This window comes from Melanotaenia boesemani, chromosome 18 (genome assembly GCF_017639745.1).
Source record: "Melanotaenia boesemani isolate fMelBoe1 chromosome 18, fMelBoe1.pri, whole genome shotgun sequence".
NCBI classification, from domain to species: domain Eukaryota; kingdom Metazoa; phylum Chordata; class Actinopteri; order Atheriniformes; family Melanotaeniidae; genus Melanotaenia; species Melanotaenia boesemani.
Window position 1 is genome coordinate 7,017,107 of NC_055699.1, and position 18,991 is coordinate 7,036,097.

At 37.9% G+C, this 18,991-nt stretch overlaps 1 protein-coding gene across 2 annotated transcripts; it reads left to right on the forward strand.

Moving 5' to 3' along the window:
• The first annotated feature begins 4,343 nt into the window (after positions 1–4,343).
• On the forward strand, positions 4,344–17,434 carry LOC121628591 (tumor necrosis factor ligand superfamily member 10-like). 2 transcript variants are annotated; one of them, XM_041967687.1, is made up of 6 exons: positions 4,344–4,582; positions 6,364–6,489; positions 9,108–9,153; positions 9,267–9,380; positions 11,506–11,741; positions 14,908–17,434. In XM_041967687.1, exons 1-6 carry the CDS (start codon positions 4,475–4,477, stop codon positions 15,115–15,117), a joined length of 840 nt encoding a protein of 279 aa, XP_041823621.1. In that variant the 5' UTR covers positions 4,344–4,474; the 3' UTR covers positions 15,118–17,434. The 2 variants fall into 2 exon arrangements, with proteins under 2 accessions (XP_041823621.1, XP_041823620.1); XM_041967686.1 differs by having other exon boundaries at positions 4,349–4,582; positions 9,267–9,383.
• The last annotated feature ends 1,557 nt before the right edge of the window (positions 17,435–18,991 follow it).

An 18,991-nucleotide genomic window follows, 5' to 3' on the forward strand; every position in this document is an offset into this window, starting at 1 on the left:
ATTTGGCTTCTACCTCTCCCATGCATATTCTGCTGGCATTATATCATACAGCATTTTAAAGCTGTATTTTTATTTTATATTTTTTATTTAAATTTTTTAATCTTGAGTGCAAAATAAAGAAAAAAATCTGCTGTTATTCTACAAAGCTTCACTGAAACTGTACAAGGACTGTAGACTGATTACATGCTCATATATCAGAGGCTAACCATGTATGAACAAACTCATGTGCCCCTCAGCAAGTGGTTGTATAGGGTTGTAAGTCATGTATTTAAATCTTGATCATGTTAAGAAAATTTGCAAGTAATTCCAATATTACCATAATTCAGTACCACTTATTGACTTACAGCACTGTGTGAAGATTTAAAGATTTTCAAATACAAGCTAAAATGAGAATAGTTAAATTGAGGAGGTGGTGTATAAACTTTATTAGATCACTTTTGTTTGTTAACCACTAACAGATCCACAGCACAATCTGTTTCACAATTGTTTTAGAGCTAGAGGTGAGTGAAGTCAGATAGTTTCTAATTTAGACATCTTGCTGCCATTCTCACTTCATCACACCTCATCATCTCATGCCAAATATCTCTCAGACATACTTCATCTTTCAGCAGCACACGATGAGTGAACAAGAACATCATGATCTTGTTAAACAGCCTGTTCAAGTTTAAAAAGGCAACAGTTTACATCATCATTCAAAAGATTTGTCCTCCTATGCGGCATCTGTCTGCAGGGAGCAAATATATCCAGCTGCATTTAAAATGATAGACACCTCCAATCACAAAAATAAACCTACAGGCCATTATATTCTAAGAGCGGTTTCTCTTGTTATCTATTTAAACTCCTTTCATTTTCTCTGACAAAAACATGATGGATGAGAAGGGTGTGGAAAAAAATGTCAGAAACATGAGTAATATTTTTTTTTCACGTCAGGAAACAGTTTTAAGCCTCTGAAAGAAAATTTTCCCCAGAAAATGCTGATCTCTCATGCAACTGAAATCAAAAAGTTTCTATTCACTGATCCAAAACTTCTATATTTACAGTGAAAACGTCTCAAGTCTCCCCTCATTCAATTATATTGCCAGGATAACAGGATACTGTAGGTGCAGTGCTTTATGGAAACATGTGGAAACAATATTGGAAATACAGCATATAAGGTTTGAAAAAAAGCCTGAACAATTCTAACATGCTTGAAAGTCAACATTTGGTTCAACACAGCTTGAACCCCCTTTAGACAAACCTTCTTTTAATTTCTTAAAGTCTTTGGGAATAGCACTCCAGACCTCCTGGAGGACTTGCCAAAGCTCTTCTTTGGATGTTGCTGGCTTTTGTTGTGCTCTCTGTCCAGATGATCTCACTATAATGTTGAAGTCAGAGCTTTTTGGAGGATTCCTCTTTCCATAAGAATTGTTGCTGCTGATTTTCAGTTCACTTCTTGTCATTTGGCATACTTCAGCTTTTTCTCCCTGGTTCTCTTCCGTAAGACTGACTTCTTGTCAGCCACCCTTCATGGAGACCATCATTTATCAATGTATCTACTGTATGCCATCTTATATGTCTATGATGAACTAAAAGTTGGCTCTCTGTGCTCAACTGACTTGACTTTGCCAAATTAAACCATTATGACAACATTTTCATAAGCATTGCATTCTTTTCTTATGGACATCTTTATCACAATGCTTTGATTTTACTGGGGTCTTTCTACTTACTTTTGGTGCGCTACACTGCGAGTGAGACAGCAGACCGCCATGAGGAGAATATGTACATGAGTGAGTCATCAACTGGATCAGCCCATCCAAGATGAGGCATCTTATTTTTATGAATACTAACCTGCACTCAGGACATTAATGCTGCTTTCTTGAGTTTTGTTTAAATACTGAACAAATGTGGTTTTGTATCAGAATAAATCATAGACTGTATATAAAAGATGGAGGGAGCCTCCGTGACGTCACTGTAGGTTTCTAAAGAGCTAAATTGAAGCTCACTGGGCAGTTCCCACTATCGCCATCTTGGTGGCATGTTGTTATTCCCGGAAAATCCAAAAATGGGCAAAGAAGTGGAGCTGAGAGGAGGACTGTGAAGGTGGGGTGATTGATTGACACCCATCAAACTCTGAGCTGCCTGTAGCTAAGAGCTAACCAAGCTAAAGGTAGCTAACCAGCTAAAAATCATAGTTGTGAAGCACTCTCCCTTCTTGCCGTGGATATTGGATACTTGTCAATCAAAAGGACACGTCCGTAATTATGCCAAATATCAAGATTAAATAACATCCAAACAGATGAGTTAGAAAACAATTCACTCCTCTCACAGTTGTCATGAAGGTAAACTTGACCTATTAATCCTAAAATGGCTTTTTGTACCAGGCTTTCAGCATGTTTATTTCTATTGTGAAGTTGGTCTTTTTAACATGGGAGTCTATGGGGATCTGCTCTGTTTTGGAGCCAGCCCCTAGCGGATGAGGGGTGAACTGCAATTTTTTTCCCTTCTGCATAGGCTTCAGATTTTACTCACATTTTGTGCTACTTAGAATAAATGCACAAAAGGAAGCAATTGTAAGGCTTTTCATAAAAATGCCGAACACAGGGGTTTCAGAACACAAACCATTAATTTTTGAGAAGTTAAGGTAAATTATGGGGTTACAAAAGATGCTAAATTAAGAGCCGTTCGGGAGCCAAAAGAACCGGCTCGTATTTGGGAGCCGAGGCAAAAGAACCAGCTCTCTGAAAAGAGCCGAACATCCCATCACTAATACTTAGGTATGTTCATTTCAAAATCTGGAAATCAGTCAATGTAATGTATTAGATTACATTGTTTGAAATAGAATAGAAAATAGAAAATACTTTATTAATCCCTTGGAGAGTCCTCGGGGAATTACCATAATTCTTTGACCGTTTACGCTATTGATGTAATTCAAACAGTTTGTGAACACTGAGAATATGGATCAATATTAAAGATATTAAGGATTTTTGTTATATATATATATATATATATATATATATATATATATATATAGAGAGAGAGAGAGAGAGAGAGAGACAGAGAGATAGATAGATAGATAGATAGATAGATAGATAGATAGATAGATAGATAGATAGATAGATAGATAGATAGATAGATAGATAGATAGATAGATAGATAGATAGATAGATGCCATAGTGAGCAGAAAAATCCAACGGCTGACAGATAAAAATGTCCACATCTTCAAATGCTTCACGGCACCAAAACTGGATGTGGATGTGTAGAAAGCTGTGAAACTCTGCCAAAACTTAACAGCTCAACTTTCCAGATTCTACTGAATGAATTCACACTGAGACGATTGCAGGGTTTGTGCATCATGCCCATATATGTCGTGGCTCATTTTTGTTTGTCAGAGTAACATTTTGCTACTCAATATTCACTGTTGCTCACATCCTCAGACATAAGAATGTGTTTTGAGATCAGAATGAGACATCTTACAAATACCTGGGTGTTCACCTGAACAACAAACTGGACTGGACAGACAACACTAACATATTGTACAAGAAAGGACAGAGTAGGCTGTATCTCCTAAAAAGTACAGGGGGCACTACTGAGATCCTTTTTTTGACTCTGTGGTGGCATCAGATAGATAGATAGATAGATAGATAGATAGATAGATAGATAGATAGATAGATAGATAGATAGATAGATAGATAGATAGATAGATAGAGCTAACAAAAGAAATGTTGGGATAATGATTAATTGTAAACCTGAGAGTTGCACTGGACTGAATCTTGGTTTCGATTTTTTTTTTTTTTTTTTTTTTTTTTGCTAAGTTGTTTATTATGGGAAACACATATTCATCCCTTTAGTTAGAGGCCTTTTGTCGTGTTTGAATGATTCATAGATCAGTGTTAAGTAGCTTAAACAAAAAACACATGGCTCTGAGTGTGATCAGTTTAAAGGGCTCGGATGAAAGTGAATGAAAAATCAATGCCCAGACAAACTTTGAGAGACCTTGAGATTACCTGGAAAACTATTGCTCAAGACCACTTTAAAACTTCTCAAAAGTTCTGGCTGATTGGTAGCAAAATATAAAGAGAAAAGGACAGACTCAAGAAATTTACACAGAATATCCTAAATATGGGACTCAGTTTATTGTTTAAACTCCATGACACCTAAATCAAAGCTTTGTGCGTGCCAGTATTTGCGACAGTTTGAGTCAGAGGTGTTTTTTTTAAAGCTGGAACTGAGATCGAAGCGAAGATATGAGCGTTCACAATAAACTATAGAAAGCTATCTGTGTTTTCTCAGCACATAAATGAAACAATAATCTCTGCAGGAGAAACTCAAAGAGTAAAAAGTTATTCAGACACGCCTCCTCCTCCTCCTCTTGCTTACAGGGACGGGGAGGGTAAAAGTTAAGTTGGAGTCAGCTCTCAGCCATTGTTCTTGTTCTGGAAACTTTGGGATCGGGACAGGACGGCGCTGGTCGGGTACCGGACGGCGGTCTGTCGTTATGACGGGCTCCTGTCCGAAGCTCGGTGTCCTGCTGTTGGTGGCGGTTCTGCTGCAGACAGTGGTCGTCACCATCACCGTGCTGCACTTCACTACAGCTCTCAACTCGGTAAGGAAAAGATGCAGATTGACGCGCGGAGGTACGGAAGCGTATTGCATTCACTTAAAAAACTGCTGCTGGGATCATGTGTGTCACTTGTTGGCATTAGTCTATTTATAAATCATTATTGAATTTAGGCACATATGATATATTCAGCTTGTCTCAATACAAACTGTAAAGTCGAGCCTTTAAAATGATCTTGGCCAATAGTAACCACTATGTGAGACAGGCTTTTCCAACCCCCTTAGTTCTGTGTAGTATAGCTACACTTTTACTGTAACAGGGTTTGGATAAGCTCAATGCACATTTAACTCGGTCCAGAACTGCATTAACTTTTCACCAAGATCATGTAGGCTAATGATAATAAAACCCAGTCCTCAAGGGTCACTGTTCTGCAGGTTTTAAAGGTTTCCCTGCTATAACACACCTGATTCAAATTAATGAGCCATTAACAGACTTGTGCACAACAGGGTATTATAGGTTTTATTTGAATCAGGTGTGTTGCAGCAGGAGGAAAAAAAACCCAAAAAACATCCCACCGGTCCTTGAGTTTCTGAAACCCTGGAGTAAAGTCTGGCTTGTTCTTCCATCTCAGCTGCACTCCGCAGGGATCCAGTAGCCTATTTTCATTAGTCTCCGGAGTGTCTCCCGTGTCACTACGTAGCCTGAATGCAATGACCAACTGATCCTAGATAAACATGGCTACGTCCAGCAGACATGACTGGACTTTCCACCTCAACAACTGTAAAGTCCCCAGGTGTTTGCGCAAAGTCCAAAACTGAATCTCATCTACATAAATAAGACAGTAGAGAATTACCCAATAAATGAAACTTAACAACTTGGAGGAAACGGGAGCGTCTTTGTTTACAAGTAGTATGTTAACAAGCAGGTCACATTATCTCGCAAGTTATTTTCATTATCTTTTTCCTTTTAAGCCAATGAAACACGCTTCTGTACGGAAGCTTTTTACACAGCAGGCCTTGGCAGGCGCGCGCGAGGCTGTTTGGCTTGTTAATGCAGCTTATTGACCTGTAGTCCAATTAATGCTCATTTTAAACGATTGTCGACTCATGCTTCGGAGCTGGTACTACTTGTGTTTCGTTTTGTGCATTGTGTCTCTACTGCTGTACTCCAGAGCACAAACTGTCCTTTTCTAAATTTCTTTTTCTGCACAATGCAGCGTAACCCCTTCACACACACACACACACACACACACACACACACACACACACACACACACACACACACACACACACACACACACAGCTTTCAAAGTAATTCAGCTTTGCACAATTGCAATTTTGCAAAAACATACTCCCTTTTCTTGTCTCATTGAACCGCAGGAATAGAAAAGAGGAGGAAGTAAAGAGGTCAGACGCAGCAAAGTTAGACTGCAGCTATTTTATGATTACACACACACACAAATCCTTTGCTTACCTGGATCCAGTCCAGAGCAACTCTCGGGCTGTATTCATAGCAATTAATCATTATACCAGATGAAATGCAGCAACAAAATCTGACAAAATTTTAACGAATGAAAAGAAAAGAAAAACTTGCCAGGAAATATGTTATGTTATAGATTTGGAGGCAAACTTTAAACAATGTATGTGCTTGTGTAAACTGTAATTAGGTCTACGGCATGTTTTGTTACCAAAAGAGCACGCTAAAATTAATGTCAGCCTGTTAAAGTCTTCACGAGACTTTTTACTGACAAACAAAGGGAAGCAAAAGGCAATACTCGGGGACGTTAAAAAGTTTGATACCCTTCTTGACATTTTTTACTTCAACAGATGAAAGAGACTTTTGCCCGGAGCAGCGTTTCCTGTTTGACGGGCTCAGATCTGCAAAGCATCACGGCTGTGCGAGGAGATCCATGTTGGCAGGTCACTCAGCAGCTTCACCTGCTCATCGAGAAGGTTTGACATCACACGCATGGACACATACATTCACATCGTTTGGTGAAACATACTTGCAAAGTGAAGTTGAAGTTGCATGTGAAACTTGAAGTTATTGAGTTAAGACCTTAGCCCTGCAGCACAAATAGAGCTCTACACATTGGTATTGTTGATCTGTATTAATGACTGGTGTTTGGCGTGCTGATGAGGTTTAAAAAAAAAAAAATTTTCCATTGGCCATGGCCTGCTCTGTATCAAAGCTCCCCACCCAAGGCATTTTGGAGATATAGCTACCCCCCCCCCCCCCCCCCACCCCAAGTTCAGCTGCAAAACATGTCAAAAGTTAAAATTTCTTGTTTTTAAATCCCTTCTATTAAAATTTTTCTTGCGTAACCAAACATCTTTAAAGTGGGGTTATTCTCTCAATAATGAGAATTTATTCTTTTTGCCAAGAAACCAAACCTTGCAAGACTTTTCACTGACTGTCATTAATAAGAAAGTTAGCTGATATTAAATAAGATCTAGATTTGTCCCAGCCTTATTTTTTAAACTAAAATACGTGGTTTGTACTCATTATTAGTATTGTCATTATCAGGAGCTTCCTGTGGTCGAAAAATGCTGAAATGATCCAAATCTCTGCTGCAGATGCACAATGAGCTCCTTCATAGCTGGAGATGTGATGTGATCCTCTGCGGTCTAATCAGCCCAGGAATGCATTCACCTGCCCGCCTCTAAAACGCACACTCACTAACACAAATCCACCAAATTCATACATTTTCATTTATTTGCTATTTCTACAAAGAATTTATTTATTTGTTCTTTCTTCAGATTATTCTTCTGCTTTGACTCCACTGCTCCCTTAAATACCTCAAGTTGGGTATTTTCCCTTCAGCTTGGTGATTAAATTTAGTTCAAAGATAAACACAAAGCTGGGACAGTTTGAACTCCAATGTTAGTTTTGTTTTTTTTTACTTGTGCACAGTGAAATCACATTTACAAACACTGCCAAATTAATCACATCTCTGTTTTTATTAATAAATACATGAAAATGTATTTATTAATAAAAACAGCCAGTCATCTACACTGGCTAAATTATGTGTATCATGTTCATCAAGTTAGTGTTTGCATGTAGATTTTGGCTTTTGTCATTAAAGTTTTCAGCTATTTTGTTACAAACTGAAGCAATAAGTTTGGCCAGAAGATGGTAATGGGTAGAACTTTATCATTTTAAATTTCTCTCATGACCCATCTGATAAATATTTCAACTTAAACTACAAATGTGAACCCTGTAGAGCTTTAGAAAATTCTGAAGATGTTTCAGCGGCTGAGCATCAGAGGAGAAAGCTCGCCAGCTTTGCTGAGCAAATATACAGTATGTTTGTTTTTTTAAACATTATATGTTTGTACGTCTCAATGTGAGGGTTCATTTTCATCATGCCAGTCATGTTTTAATGGTTTGGATAGTTTTCCTCCATCATGCACTTTTTTTTGTGTTTCTCAGATGAAGTAACATTAATTGTTGATGAGCTGCGGTTTATTAGAAATTACCTAAAATAATAATATTAATACAAGAGACAGAATTTTAGGCTAATTTAAAAATTGCTTTTGTAAGCTGTCATCTGTTATAAATGTGATGAGAACATCTTTTTCATGACTAAATCAGTATAGTCCGTCTTTGCCCTTTTTTTATTTAGCTAAAAATAAGTTTAAAACTGGACTTTTTCTTCAGAGACAACTTTTCAAAGAAAACGGCTTTTCACATTTAGACCAAATTTAAATGATTGTCAAAGTCTTTCAGTATTTTATTAAATAAATGTTGCTGGGTGGGTGTGTTAGAATTCACCCTAAAGGTGTCTCTGAAGCTCTTCCTCACTCTGGTTTGTCACTAGGGTAGCAGATTTTATCTTGGTTATTACAGGAAGCTGATGTGGCTAAAATCAGGTTATGTAAGCACTGCCTTATTTTTTTTGTTTTTTTTGATGAGGATATTGCAAACCTTTGCTAGTCAGCCATCATGAACTGCTGTAATTATAATTAACTCATGTTTTGTTGTCACTGTCAGGCCAACTCAGCAAACAAATGCATCTTTATCTTTTAAAAAGTACCTTGTTTTTCTCTCGGATTGTTTTTCTGATTCCTTACATGTCTTAACTGATTGCAGATTTACTGACTTATCAGAACTTTAGCTGTTGTTGGCACTTAATGTGGTAAAGGAATGTAAAAGACAAGGACGATGAGTCCATTTCCAGGAAAGGATCTGTTACCAGTCTGAACATGAAGGCTCCTTGTTACTCGCTGCAGGAATCTTTCTCTTCCTGATGTCAGCACTTTTTCAGGGTCAAAGTCAAATAACAGGCTGTTGGTCCAGACAGTGGAATGAGCTGATAAAGTGTGATACTGTATCTTTCTGGCACATATAACTTAGCATTTCATCCCATGTTTTGCACTGTAGCCAGTTTCAGTCATTTTCTTTTTCTTTTTTTTTTTTCAGTCTAACTGAAATGTGTTTTTAGAAAATAGTTGGGAACTCCTCGAGTTTGTCCGAGTAATGCAGTGTCTTGGGACTACCGTAACCAGTGAAGCATGAAAGGCCCATTTGTGTGTTTCTGAATAATTGTTTGCAACTGTTTTCCCTGCAGTCGCTGTCTCAGCGTTACCAAAGGCAGATTTCTTCTGCAGTGAAAGGTGAGATCACTAAACTATGGCACAGAATCTGACCCAGAGCTCATGAAATATTGACTGTACATATTTGCTTTTTATGTTTTAAGTCGTTTTTCCACCCTTTTTTCTCATGTTAGATGAAGTATCTTGGGTGCTGCCCTCACTTGTGATGGAGGACAATGCTTCGGCTCGCCTCAAAGTTGCAGCTCATGTCACAGGCAGTTTTATGCCCAAACTGGTGCGAGAAGAAGGAGGTGAGTTCTACTGATCCACTTCGGATGTTTGAGAGCTATGTTTGCATTGCTTTAGGTGTGCCACTAGGTGGCCAGATCATGTTACATTATAAGTGGAATGAACGTGAACAGCATTACATTGTAATTTTAGCCTTCATTTGCATTGAATCTTACCAGCTGTGCATACAAAGCACTTCTTCTTGTAAATATACAACATGCCATAAAGATCTTGGCTCATACAGTTAGCTGCCAGATTAATAAGAAAATTACTAAAAGATGTTACGGTTAGACAAAACTCAATTAGATCAGCTCAAAATGATGTAGTGACATCTAGAGGGAAAACAGCAGATTGCACTCAACTGAATTTGACCGTGATTGTGTGGTGTTGAGATCCCTAAAATTTAATCCAGTCCAAGTGAAGATGTTGTTAATGCATCAGCACAAGAACAATTTAATGCCACTAAAAAAATTAGAGCCACTAATTGCAACAAGACCCTCTGTCCTGATGGTGCATTATTAACCAAACTGAAACACTGTTTCTCCTCAGAAATATCGGCATTGGAAACCTCACAACAAATTCTTAAATTAAAACAGCTGTGTACTAGTCACAATGCTGCTAAATTAATGACAGACTGAAACACTGACATTCCCAATTCTAGAGTTCAACCCTGTGTTTCCCTGCAGTATAATATGATTTACAGTCCACATCTATGACTTCTCACAGGGGAAGATTTCAGAACAGCAGTTTGTCAACCACCATGCAAATAATAAAAATAAATAAATAAATAAAAAAAAAAGGAAATTACAATTTACTCCTTACTCTCATACCATCAGGGAACACAGTGTTATTGCTAACAAGACAGAGACCAAACACATTTTAACTGAATCTTGGCTATTTTGTGTGTTTATGGCTGTAATGGCGTTGGCAAGTGTTGTGTAAGCCAGATTTAGCTCAAAGGTCATAAAGAGGGCTATGTGTTGTAGCGGAAAGATTTTATCCAAAGGTCTTAAACATTTGGTAGGTCATAACAATTTTAGTGAGTGTCAAGAATGGCTTGCAACAAGTGCAGTGTTGGTCCATGTTTGGTGTGCTACTTGATGAATATCACCCAACAGCATTAAGTAGTTTGATCTTTTATTTATTTATTTATTTTTGGAAACTGCAGCTCCTGACTATAGTAGTGTGTCTTCACTTCTTCTTCTGGTAACTTTATTTTACTGTTTGTATGACTACAATAATGGGCAGAATGATGACATTAAACAGGGTAAATAACATTTAGACAACTGTGTGAAAGCAGAGGTCATCAAGAGACTGATTATGAGTGATTCAGGAGCCTCTCGTGCATCTCCTATTTTGTTTTTCCTTATTCATAAACAAACCTTATTGAAAACAGTAAAAAATGCAAACCTCTTGAATAGGAAGCCATGACATGTTATGATTTACTCACATGGCGCAAATTTGCACTAATAAAATCTATAATTTCAGAGAAACAGCTTATAAAATATATAAATAAAATGCACAAAGGACTACTGCTTACTAATTTTAACATCTTGTTAGCCATAAATAACTCAGTAAATCGGTATCACATGACTGACAAGTCTAAAAGTTTCCTAGGGGTTGCACTGGTGGCAGGTGGGACATCTTAAGTTGTAAGTTATTAGTCAGTTGAACATCGGTTTCTTCTGTAAAGCCCGATACCACAAATTTGCCACTTTGGCTCTAAAATCTTTACACACACTTTGTCCTTGTTTGGAATTAAAAAATTTGAACGACAAAGGAGTGGTAAGCAGTGGAAGTAAAGTACTGGATTTTCACCCAGGAGACCGGGATTCAAAGGCACCAGATGTTATTGTCTTCCTGTCAGTACATGTTTATTTTATGTGAAATTTTATGATGTTTATGTGTTTGCAGACACAGTTGTGTTAAGTTCTGTTTTTCAGTGATCAGTATGGATAATGATGCACCTTCTGTCTGACTAGGAGTTTGGCTGATCTTGTGCATAGTTATGAGAGTTTTAGTTTATTCTAACACATTTATGTCTGTTTTTGTCACACAACAGCAGTTGTCATCTTTCTCTTTACATTTGACAACAAAAACTCAGTTTATTCTGATGTCTGTGTAAATGTGATCATTTGTTTTTAGCTCCGGTCTACGCTGGGCGACGAGTTCAAGGCCAGAAGATCTCTTGGTGGGAGGGCCATAAGGAGCCGGCATTCCTCCAGGATGTCCAGCTGGTGGACGGGGAGCTGGTGGTGTCACAGCCTGGCCTTTACTACATCTACGCTCAGACCTACTTCAGACACGCCCACTCCCTGGAGGAGGAGGGCGAGGAGGCAGAGGACAGGGGGAAACCCCTGCTGCAGTATGTCTACAAAAAGGTGAGGGACACTTTTGTTCCTGTGCTTCTTCTGAACCAAATTCTGCTGGTTGTAATTTTACAAATTCAATATTCTAATAGCTTGCTTTGACCTGAATGTTATCCATAATCTGCTGTTTTTTTCCACCTTGACTCAGCATGTTGTAAATCATTTGAAGAAGCCTTTAACCTGCACATTAAATCCCTTTTTAAATTGGATTCTGATGTTGGCAGTAGCATCTCCCTGTCAAAATGAAATCCAGCATGTCTCAACCATATAATTTGTTTGTGAAACCTCAGGTGTTGTTGCAGACTGATGATTTGCATGACTCTGTTGGATGATGGTGTGTTTTGACTCTTGACTAGACAAATTTAGTGACTAATGTGAAGCCAGACAGTGAGCATGTGTTGCCAATAAGAAATCTAAATGCTTTTGCAGTTTAAACAAAATGATGTACGGTCAGCATTATAAATTTGTTATATATTCCCTATTAATGAAATTATATTTTAGGTGACTTTTATCAGGCAAACGAATGAGGAAACATGAAAAATGGAGGTACTTTATGTTCTTTTTATGTTCTCTGTTAGATATTAAGAAGTCCTTTGGGGTCTTAGTGAACCTTCAGGAAAACTATAAACATCCTTTAGCTCCAGTTACACTTATTAAAATAAATGATTAATGCTATAAATCTGATGACTGAAGTCTTGCAGCAGCTTCTAGTTAATGTGACCAGATATGGCTGAGAGGATATTAGTTTTCGTGGAAAAAGGTCCCCAGATGATAGAAGTAATGCCAAAGCTTCTCTGTCAGTTATTCAAATCACAGGCCAAGGAGTGCATAGACTCCCCACATGTGTGGTGTTTTTCGTTCTTCGTTTGTATTTCAGTGCTTGGATCAATATTGAGACAGTTGTTAGAGAATTTTTTACTGTGGCATCAGAGGTCAACTGAGGTAAGCAACAGCATTCATTTGGAAATTTTTAATTTATTAGAAGCTAATTCTAGGTGTTGTATTAAAGTAATAGATTTTGCCAAGTCATGATTTTATAACAGACTGCCGAATCTGTGAAAAGACGTGTGCTTTTAATAGATTAGTAAAGTACAAGCCTAAAGTTTACATTGTTAGAAAGGTTTAAATGTAAAGTCACATAGAAGAGGACAGTACGCATGTACATATCTTTGCAGTAGTTACCTGTAGTGCAGTCATCGCTGCACCTGAGGCCACTGGATCCACTCACTGATGACAACATGCCTATGTCTGGAGAAATTTTGGTCACTGACGGCCACCATCTATTCACCACTGCGCTTGGCATTTGAAATAATTTCTATGCCCATGTTTACCCCTAGATGTTATTGTTTCACACTGTATCTTTAAGATGGTAAAAACTAGGATTAATAAATCGTCAGTAAGTGTCAACACCTCTATAAAAGCAGAACTTTAAGCATGTTTGTTGTCTCGATGCCAGAAGAAAAAACATCAGCAATAATTATTGAGAAGCAATTGTTCCAACCCATCAATCTGGAAAGGATTACAAGGCCATTTCCAAACTATTTGGAATCCATCATTTTATAGTGAAAAAATTACTCCCAGGCGGACAACACTGAAGACAGTTGCCAATCTTCCCAGGAGTTGATGTGCCAGCAAGTTCAGCCCAGAGTCAGACCATGCTTACATGTGCTGGTATCCTCAATCCTGGTCCTCGAGGGCTGGTCCTGCTGGTTTTAGAAGTTTCCATGGTGCAACACACCTCACTCAAATCAATGGGTAATTCTCAGAGCCACAAGACCTTGATGTCAAGCTTACCACAAGTCTGAGTTAGGTGTGTTCCAGCAAGGAAACTTTTAAAACCTGCAGGACACCAGCCCTCGAGGACCAGGATTAATGGTCCCTGCCCAAGAGGTTCATCTTCTATTGTATGTCTCAGTTAGCATGTTATATGTTCACGTCCATGACAGAACAATTAGAATAAACTGAACAAGTATGACCCCTGCTGTCTACAAGAAGAACATGGCAGCACAGCTTAGGTTTGTAAAGTTGCATCTAAACAAACCACAAAACATCTTGAACAATGTTTTTTGGACAGACAACACCAAAGTGAAAATGTTTGGTCATAATGCTCAGCAACACACATGATGAAAAACAAACACAGCTTACCAGTGCATACGCATCATTCCAACTTTTAAGCATGGTGGGGGAGGGCTTATGATTTGGGCTTGTTTTGGAGCCACAAGACCTGGACACCCTGCAGTCATTGAGTAGACCATGAACTCCTCTCTGTGAAGCTGGGTTTAAAATTTGCCCATGTTACAAGACAAAGGGCTTAATTCATCAAGTGTTTTTTAAAAGAAAATTTGTTCTTAAATTCTTCTTACATATTTTTTACAAAGATTGTGGCATTCACAAAAATCTTTGTATGTTTGATTTGTTCTTAGTTAAGAACAAATCCTACTAACACTCAGGAGTATTCTTACGAACATCTGATTGCCAACACGTTTGAACAAAGTCGGTGTTGTTTTCTGCTGTTTAGTTCATTAAAATACAATAATAAAACTACAGTGATGTTTCTGTCAGATATTTGAATAACTTTTGGTAAATTATTGGTTTATTATTTTAAGATAAATAGCAAAATATTGCAGATTGTATCCTAATGTTTATAATTTCCCTATTTCTATGGCTGGTCTTCCTGCCACCATCGGTGCAATAGACCGCACACGCTGGATTTGTTCCCTGCAAGAATATCACTCTTTATTAGATAATTATTAGAAGTTTTCTTGTCATTTTATAGCAAAACTTTGTTTAGCAGCAATTTCCAGCAGCAGTCATATATCAAATGTGCATATTGTGACCAAATATCAATGCAGTTCAGACGTGGTTCGTGCACTTTGAATTCTAATCGCGTCTGATTTATCAAAGAAATATAAAAGGATGTTATCAGAGGAGGAGAGGGAAAGAAGAGAGGGGCAGAGCATGAGAGAAGATGAGCCAATGTAGGACTGACTTTTACTAGCTGGAGAGATCTCAGAGTACATGCAGAATGAAAGATGGATGTTAGATTTGTCTTTGTAAAAACTAGGGGCACATCACTGTGTTTTTGTTCATTTGACATTTTATTTACTTGATTTTAAGTTTGCATTTCACTAAACAACAAGGCAAAAACTGCAGCTTTTGTCTTTTTTTTTTTTAATAGGTAAGCTCCTACCCAGTCCCTATCCTGCTGATGAAGACGAGCCGGACTTCTTGCTGGTCCCGGGGTTCAGATTACTCTCTCCATTCTGCCCACCAGGGGGGGCTGTTCCCACTCAGCGCAGGCGACCGTCTTTTTGTCACTGTGACCAACGCCTCTGCTGTGGACATGAATGAGATGAGCAGCTTCTTTGGGGCATTTCTCATCAGTTAGAGGCTCACAGGCAGGACTCGGGATCGGAAGTCAGTGTGACGAAATCTTCCAAGAGGTGCAACATGTTTTTTGTGGAATGCGTCTACTTGGAAAAACTTCAAACTGCTGCAACATCTAAACTTTATGGGAAAGTCTGTCCCTGTATATATATCCCAAACTCAAAACCATTGACAACACTGGTTGGAGACAAGACATATGAGAGCTAATCACACTCAGCAAACATCTCTACATGAGTGCATAAAAATAAGAATGGATTTGAAAGAGGTCACAGTTTTCATCACACAAATATTCTCAAATTTAACTTAACTTTTCTGGGCTTAAATCATTTAAAGTTTTACCTTATTGTAAAGACGACTAATTAGGCTTTTTTTTTTTTTACAATATGTAATACAACACCAGCTAGTATTAAAGGGTAGAAATGATCAGCCCAACACAAATGTCCTTACTTTTTGTGCTAATTTTTTTGCTTAGTAAAGCCTGAAAGTATTTGAGCATAAAACCCTGAAATTAACAAAGAGAAGACAGTTGAAGCATCACATTTTAAATCAAGCCTTAGATTCCAACAAATGCATAGCAGTTTGTTATCTACAAGGAGCTGTGATTAAATCATTTAAGGGTTCGTGTGCCCATCTCAGACAACACATATTACACTGTAAAAACTGAATTTGTCAGTCACGTGTTTGCATTAAACCTGTGACTATTTGAATCCATTTACAGAAAAGTTGGGGATAGCGATGGATGTACATATTGTTCTATAGGTTTTTTTTATTTGAATTTTCTGAGAAGCCTTCAGCTATGAGGTCTGGAGCTTAATTTTCTGTCACATGATTAATATAACTGGTGGAAGTTTGAGCATAGAGACAGTTTATAGTCATGCTTTTGGCTGCATTTGTTCACAACCGGATTTCAAGATTAACTTTGTCTCCTCCTTCATGAGTTTTAGAGTAAAATTTAAAACAACTGGTGTTCAAGTCAGACTTAGCGGTGTGTTTTTGTTGGCAGCAGCAGTGCAGTCTCTCTCTCTGCTGCCGGTCTTCGAGTGCTTTGGCGTATTCGCTACAGAATCTCTCCAAGTGATGTATTTAACACTCCCTAACGGTTGGTATTCATGTAGTGTTAGATTAACTGCAGATGGATCTTGCAGACTTGGAAAAACAGTCATTCATGTCAGCATCCAAACAGCAGAAATATGTATTTCTTGTCTTAGAAGTGCTGCTGTCATCCGTATGGTGTGATGAATTGTTTCAGAGAACACTAAAGTAAATCCACAGATAATACACTTGGAAACAAGGCAAAAATGACGAGTTACACAGGAGTTTTTATAAGAAGTTGTATTTGTGAATGAAACTGACTTAGTTTGAATATTTGTTTTCATAAAATCACTTTACATGATTAAGTGTTTATATATGATCTCTTATCACCTACATACTAGATTTTGGCTCATTGTTTACAAAAAAATAAGTTTGAGAGGATTTTTTAGTGATTTATTTGATCCTTTTAATGCCCTAAAAAATTTAAAATGTGAGCTGATGCAGAACAAGACCACAAGAGCTGAGCCAATCAGATCACACTAGGCTACTCTGGAGGGTGAGGTTGTGTTTTATAATAAAGAAGCTAATAACACTCAGCTAACGGTTTCGTGGAGAATTTAAGCAACTTTCAGCCACATCGTTGGACCAACTTCAGCGAATGGAGGTGCATTACGTGACAATGAAGTCTCACATCAAAGTAACATGAAGGCAACTCATCCATCATAACAAAAAACAGCACAAAGAGACTTTATCAGCTAATGGAGGCCACAAGATGCTGCTGAAACCTGTTCTTGTTCTCAAGAATCCTTAAAGCATTGATGACACAAATATATGTGTCACTGTAGCTCTGTTATAAGACATCACTGTTTATCATTAATTTGTCTTTTTTCTTTTCTTTTATCCTGGGACCAAACATGATGTTAAATGAATGTGATGCGTTAAAGTTTAATGTGATTATGGATAAATCTGTCATTCTTCTTTAAAACATTGGATCAGACTGAGACACCGATGTGAGTTCAGCCTGCAACTTTTAACTTTTCCGAACAGACAGTGTCCACCTGCAGTGACTTTTCATTATCTGGTAGAGCTGAAGACATGAAGGGCATCAAAAAGACACAACTGCTCACAAATCAGGTTATTTCAATTTTGAGAAATTGAATTGTCAAGGCAGAAAAGAGCGGTTTCATGTTTCCAACAAATTCTGACTCACTCTACCATCTGAATGTGAATGTAAATAAAACCTTTTTGAATGTGTAAATGTGTGAAATAAAGACACTGTAAAAGAACCTTATCTTTACAATGTTGTTTTCTATGTACAATACCCACAACTTTGACCTCAGTATTTCACATTCTTAAAATAAATACCTACACAAAGCTAAAAATGCTAATATGCCTGCAGTTAAATGAGGGGGCTTGCAGAATTTCATGAGCTGCTGATTGAGCCTAACAAGAGAGCAGTCTTTAAAAAAATCTGAGAGATTATTAAACTTATTAAAAGTAAAATAATTCAACTCGGAGTAACAGATGTTTGTTGTCCCCAGTCAACAAAATAAATGAAAAAGAAATGGGCAGAAACAGGTCACTGTTTGTGAGTGAATTGTTAAAAATGAGGTGAAGGAAATAGAGTTTGCATCCATTAAATCAAAATGTAAACCATCACCACCTAAACAAATGAAAACAAGGTTACAGTGGGCTGAACAGAAACAGTTGTGCACTGTGGATGAATGGATTGAAGTGATATTCAGTGATGAATCTGTTCTGGAAAAGATGATGCTGGAACTTTGGTTTGATACAGGTCCAGAGAAACAAACTCACTGACCACTGGTCAAACTGGTACTAACAGTGTACTTTATAAAGTACACTGCTAGTACCAGTTTGGACCCCTTTGAGTGTTTAGAACTGCGCTAATTATTCATGGCATAGATTAAACAAGGTGTTGGAAACATTTGGAGAATTTGGTCCATATTGACATAATAGTACCACACAGAAAAGATCACATTGTGACATGCTGCATTATCCAGTTGGAAGTAGCCATCAGAAGACGGTGCACTGTGGTCATAAAGGGCAGAAATGGCCAGCAGTTACATTCGGGTATGCTGTGGGGGTTTAAGCCATGCTAGGCTGGTATTAAAAACCCAGAGTGTGCTAAGATATTATCCCCTAACCATTACACCTCTGCCACCTGCCTGAAACGTTGAACAAGATGGATCCATGCGCTCGTTTCCACCAAATTCGAACTCACTTTACCATCTGAATGTTGCAGCTGAAAAAGACACTCATCAGATCACTTTTAGTCTTCTGTTGTCCAATTTTGGTGAACGTATGTGAATTATAGCCTAAGTTTCCTGGTTTTAGCTGCCACGAGTGGCACCTGGTGTGGTCTGCTGTTGCTGTAGTCTTATCTGAACCACATGAAAATCCCAGATCTGCAGTTTCTGAATTACTTAGACCAGTTCATCTGGCACCAACAACCATGCTATGTTCAAAGTCACTAAATCTCCTTTCTTCCCAATTTTCAAATGAGTTGTTTGAACCCCGAGTCATCTTGACCATGTCTAAATGCCTAAATGCATGGAGCTACTGCAATGTGATTAACTATTGGTGTTACCAAGCAGTTGAACCTGTATATCTTAAAAAGTGATTTGTGATTGTAATTATGCCTGAGGATAACAAGCAAACTTCCAAAGTCGCTGATGATATGGGATGGATATCAGGTAAAAGACCAGGGGAAATGACTGGCATTATCTGTGCAATAAACGCAGAGTGACACTGAAATCTGGGACTTTCATTTCTTAAATCAAAAGGAAATTTTAAGTAATTTTTCAGGACAATAACACATCTCG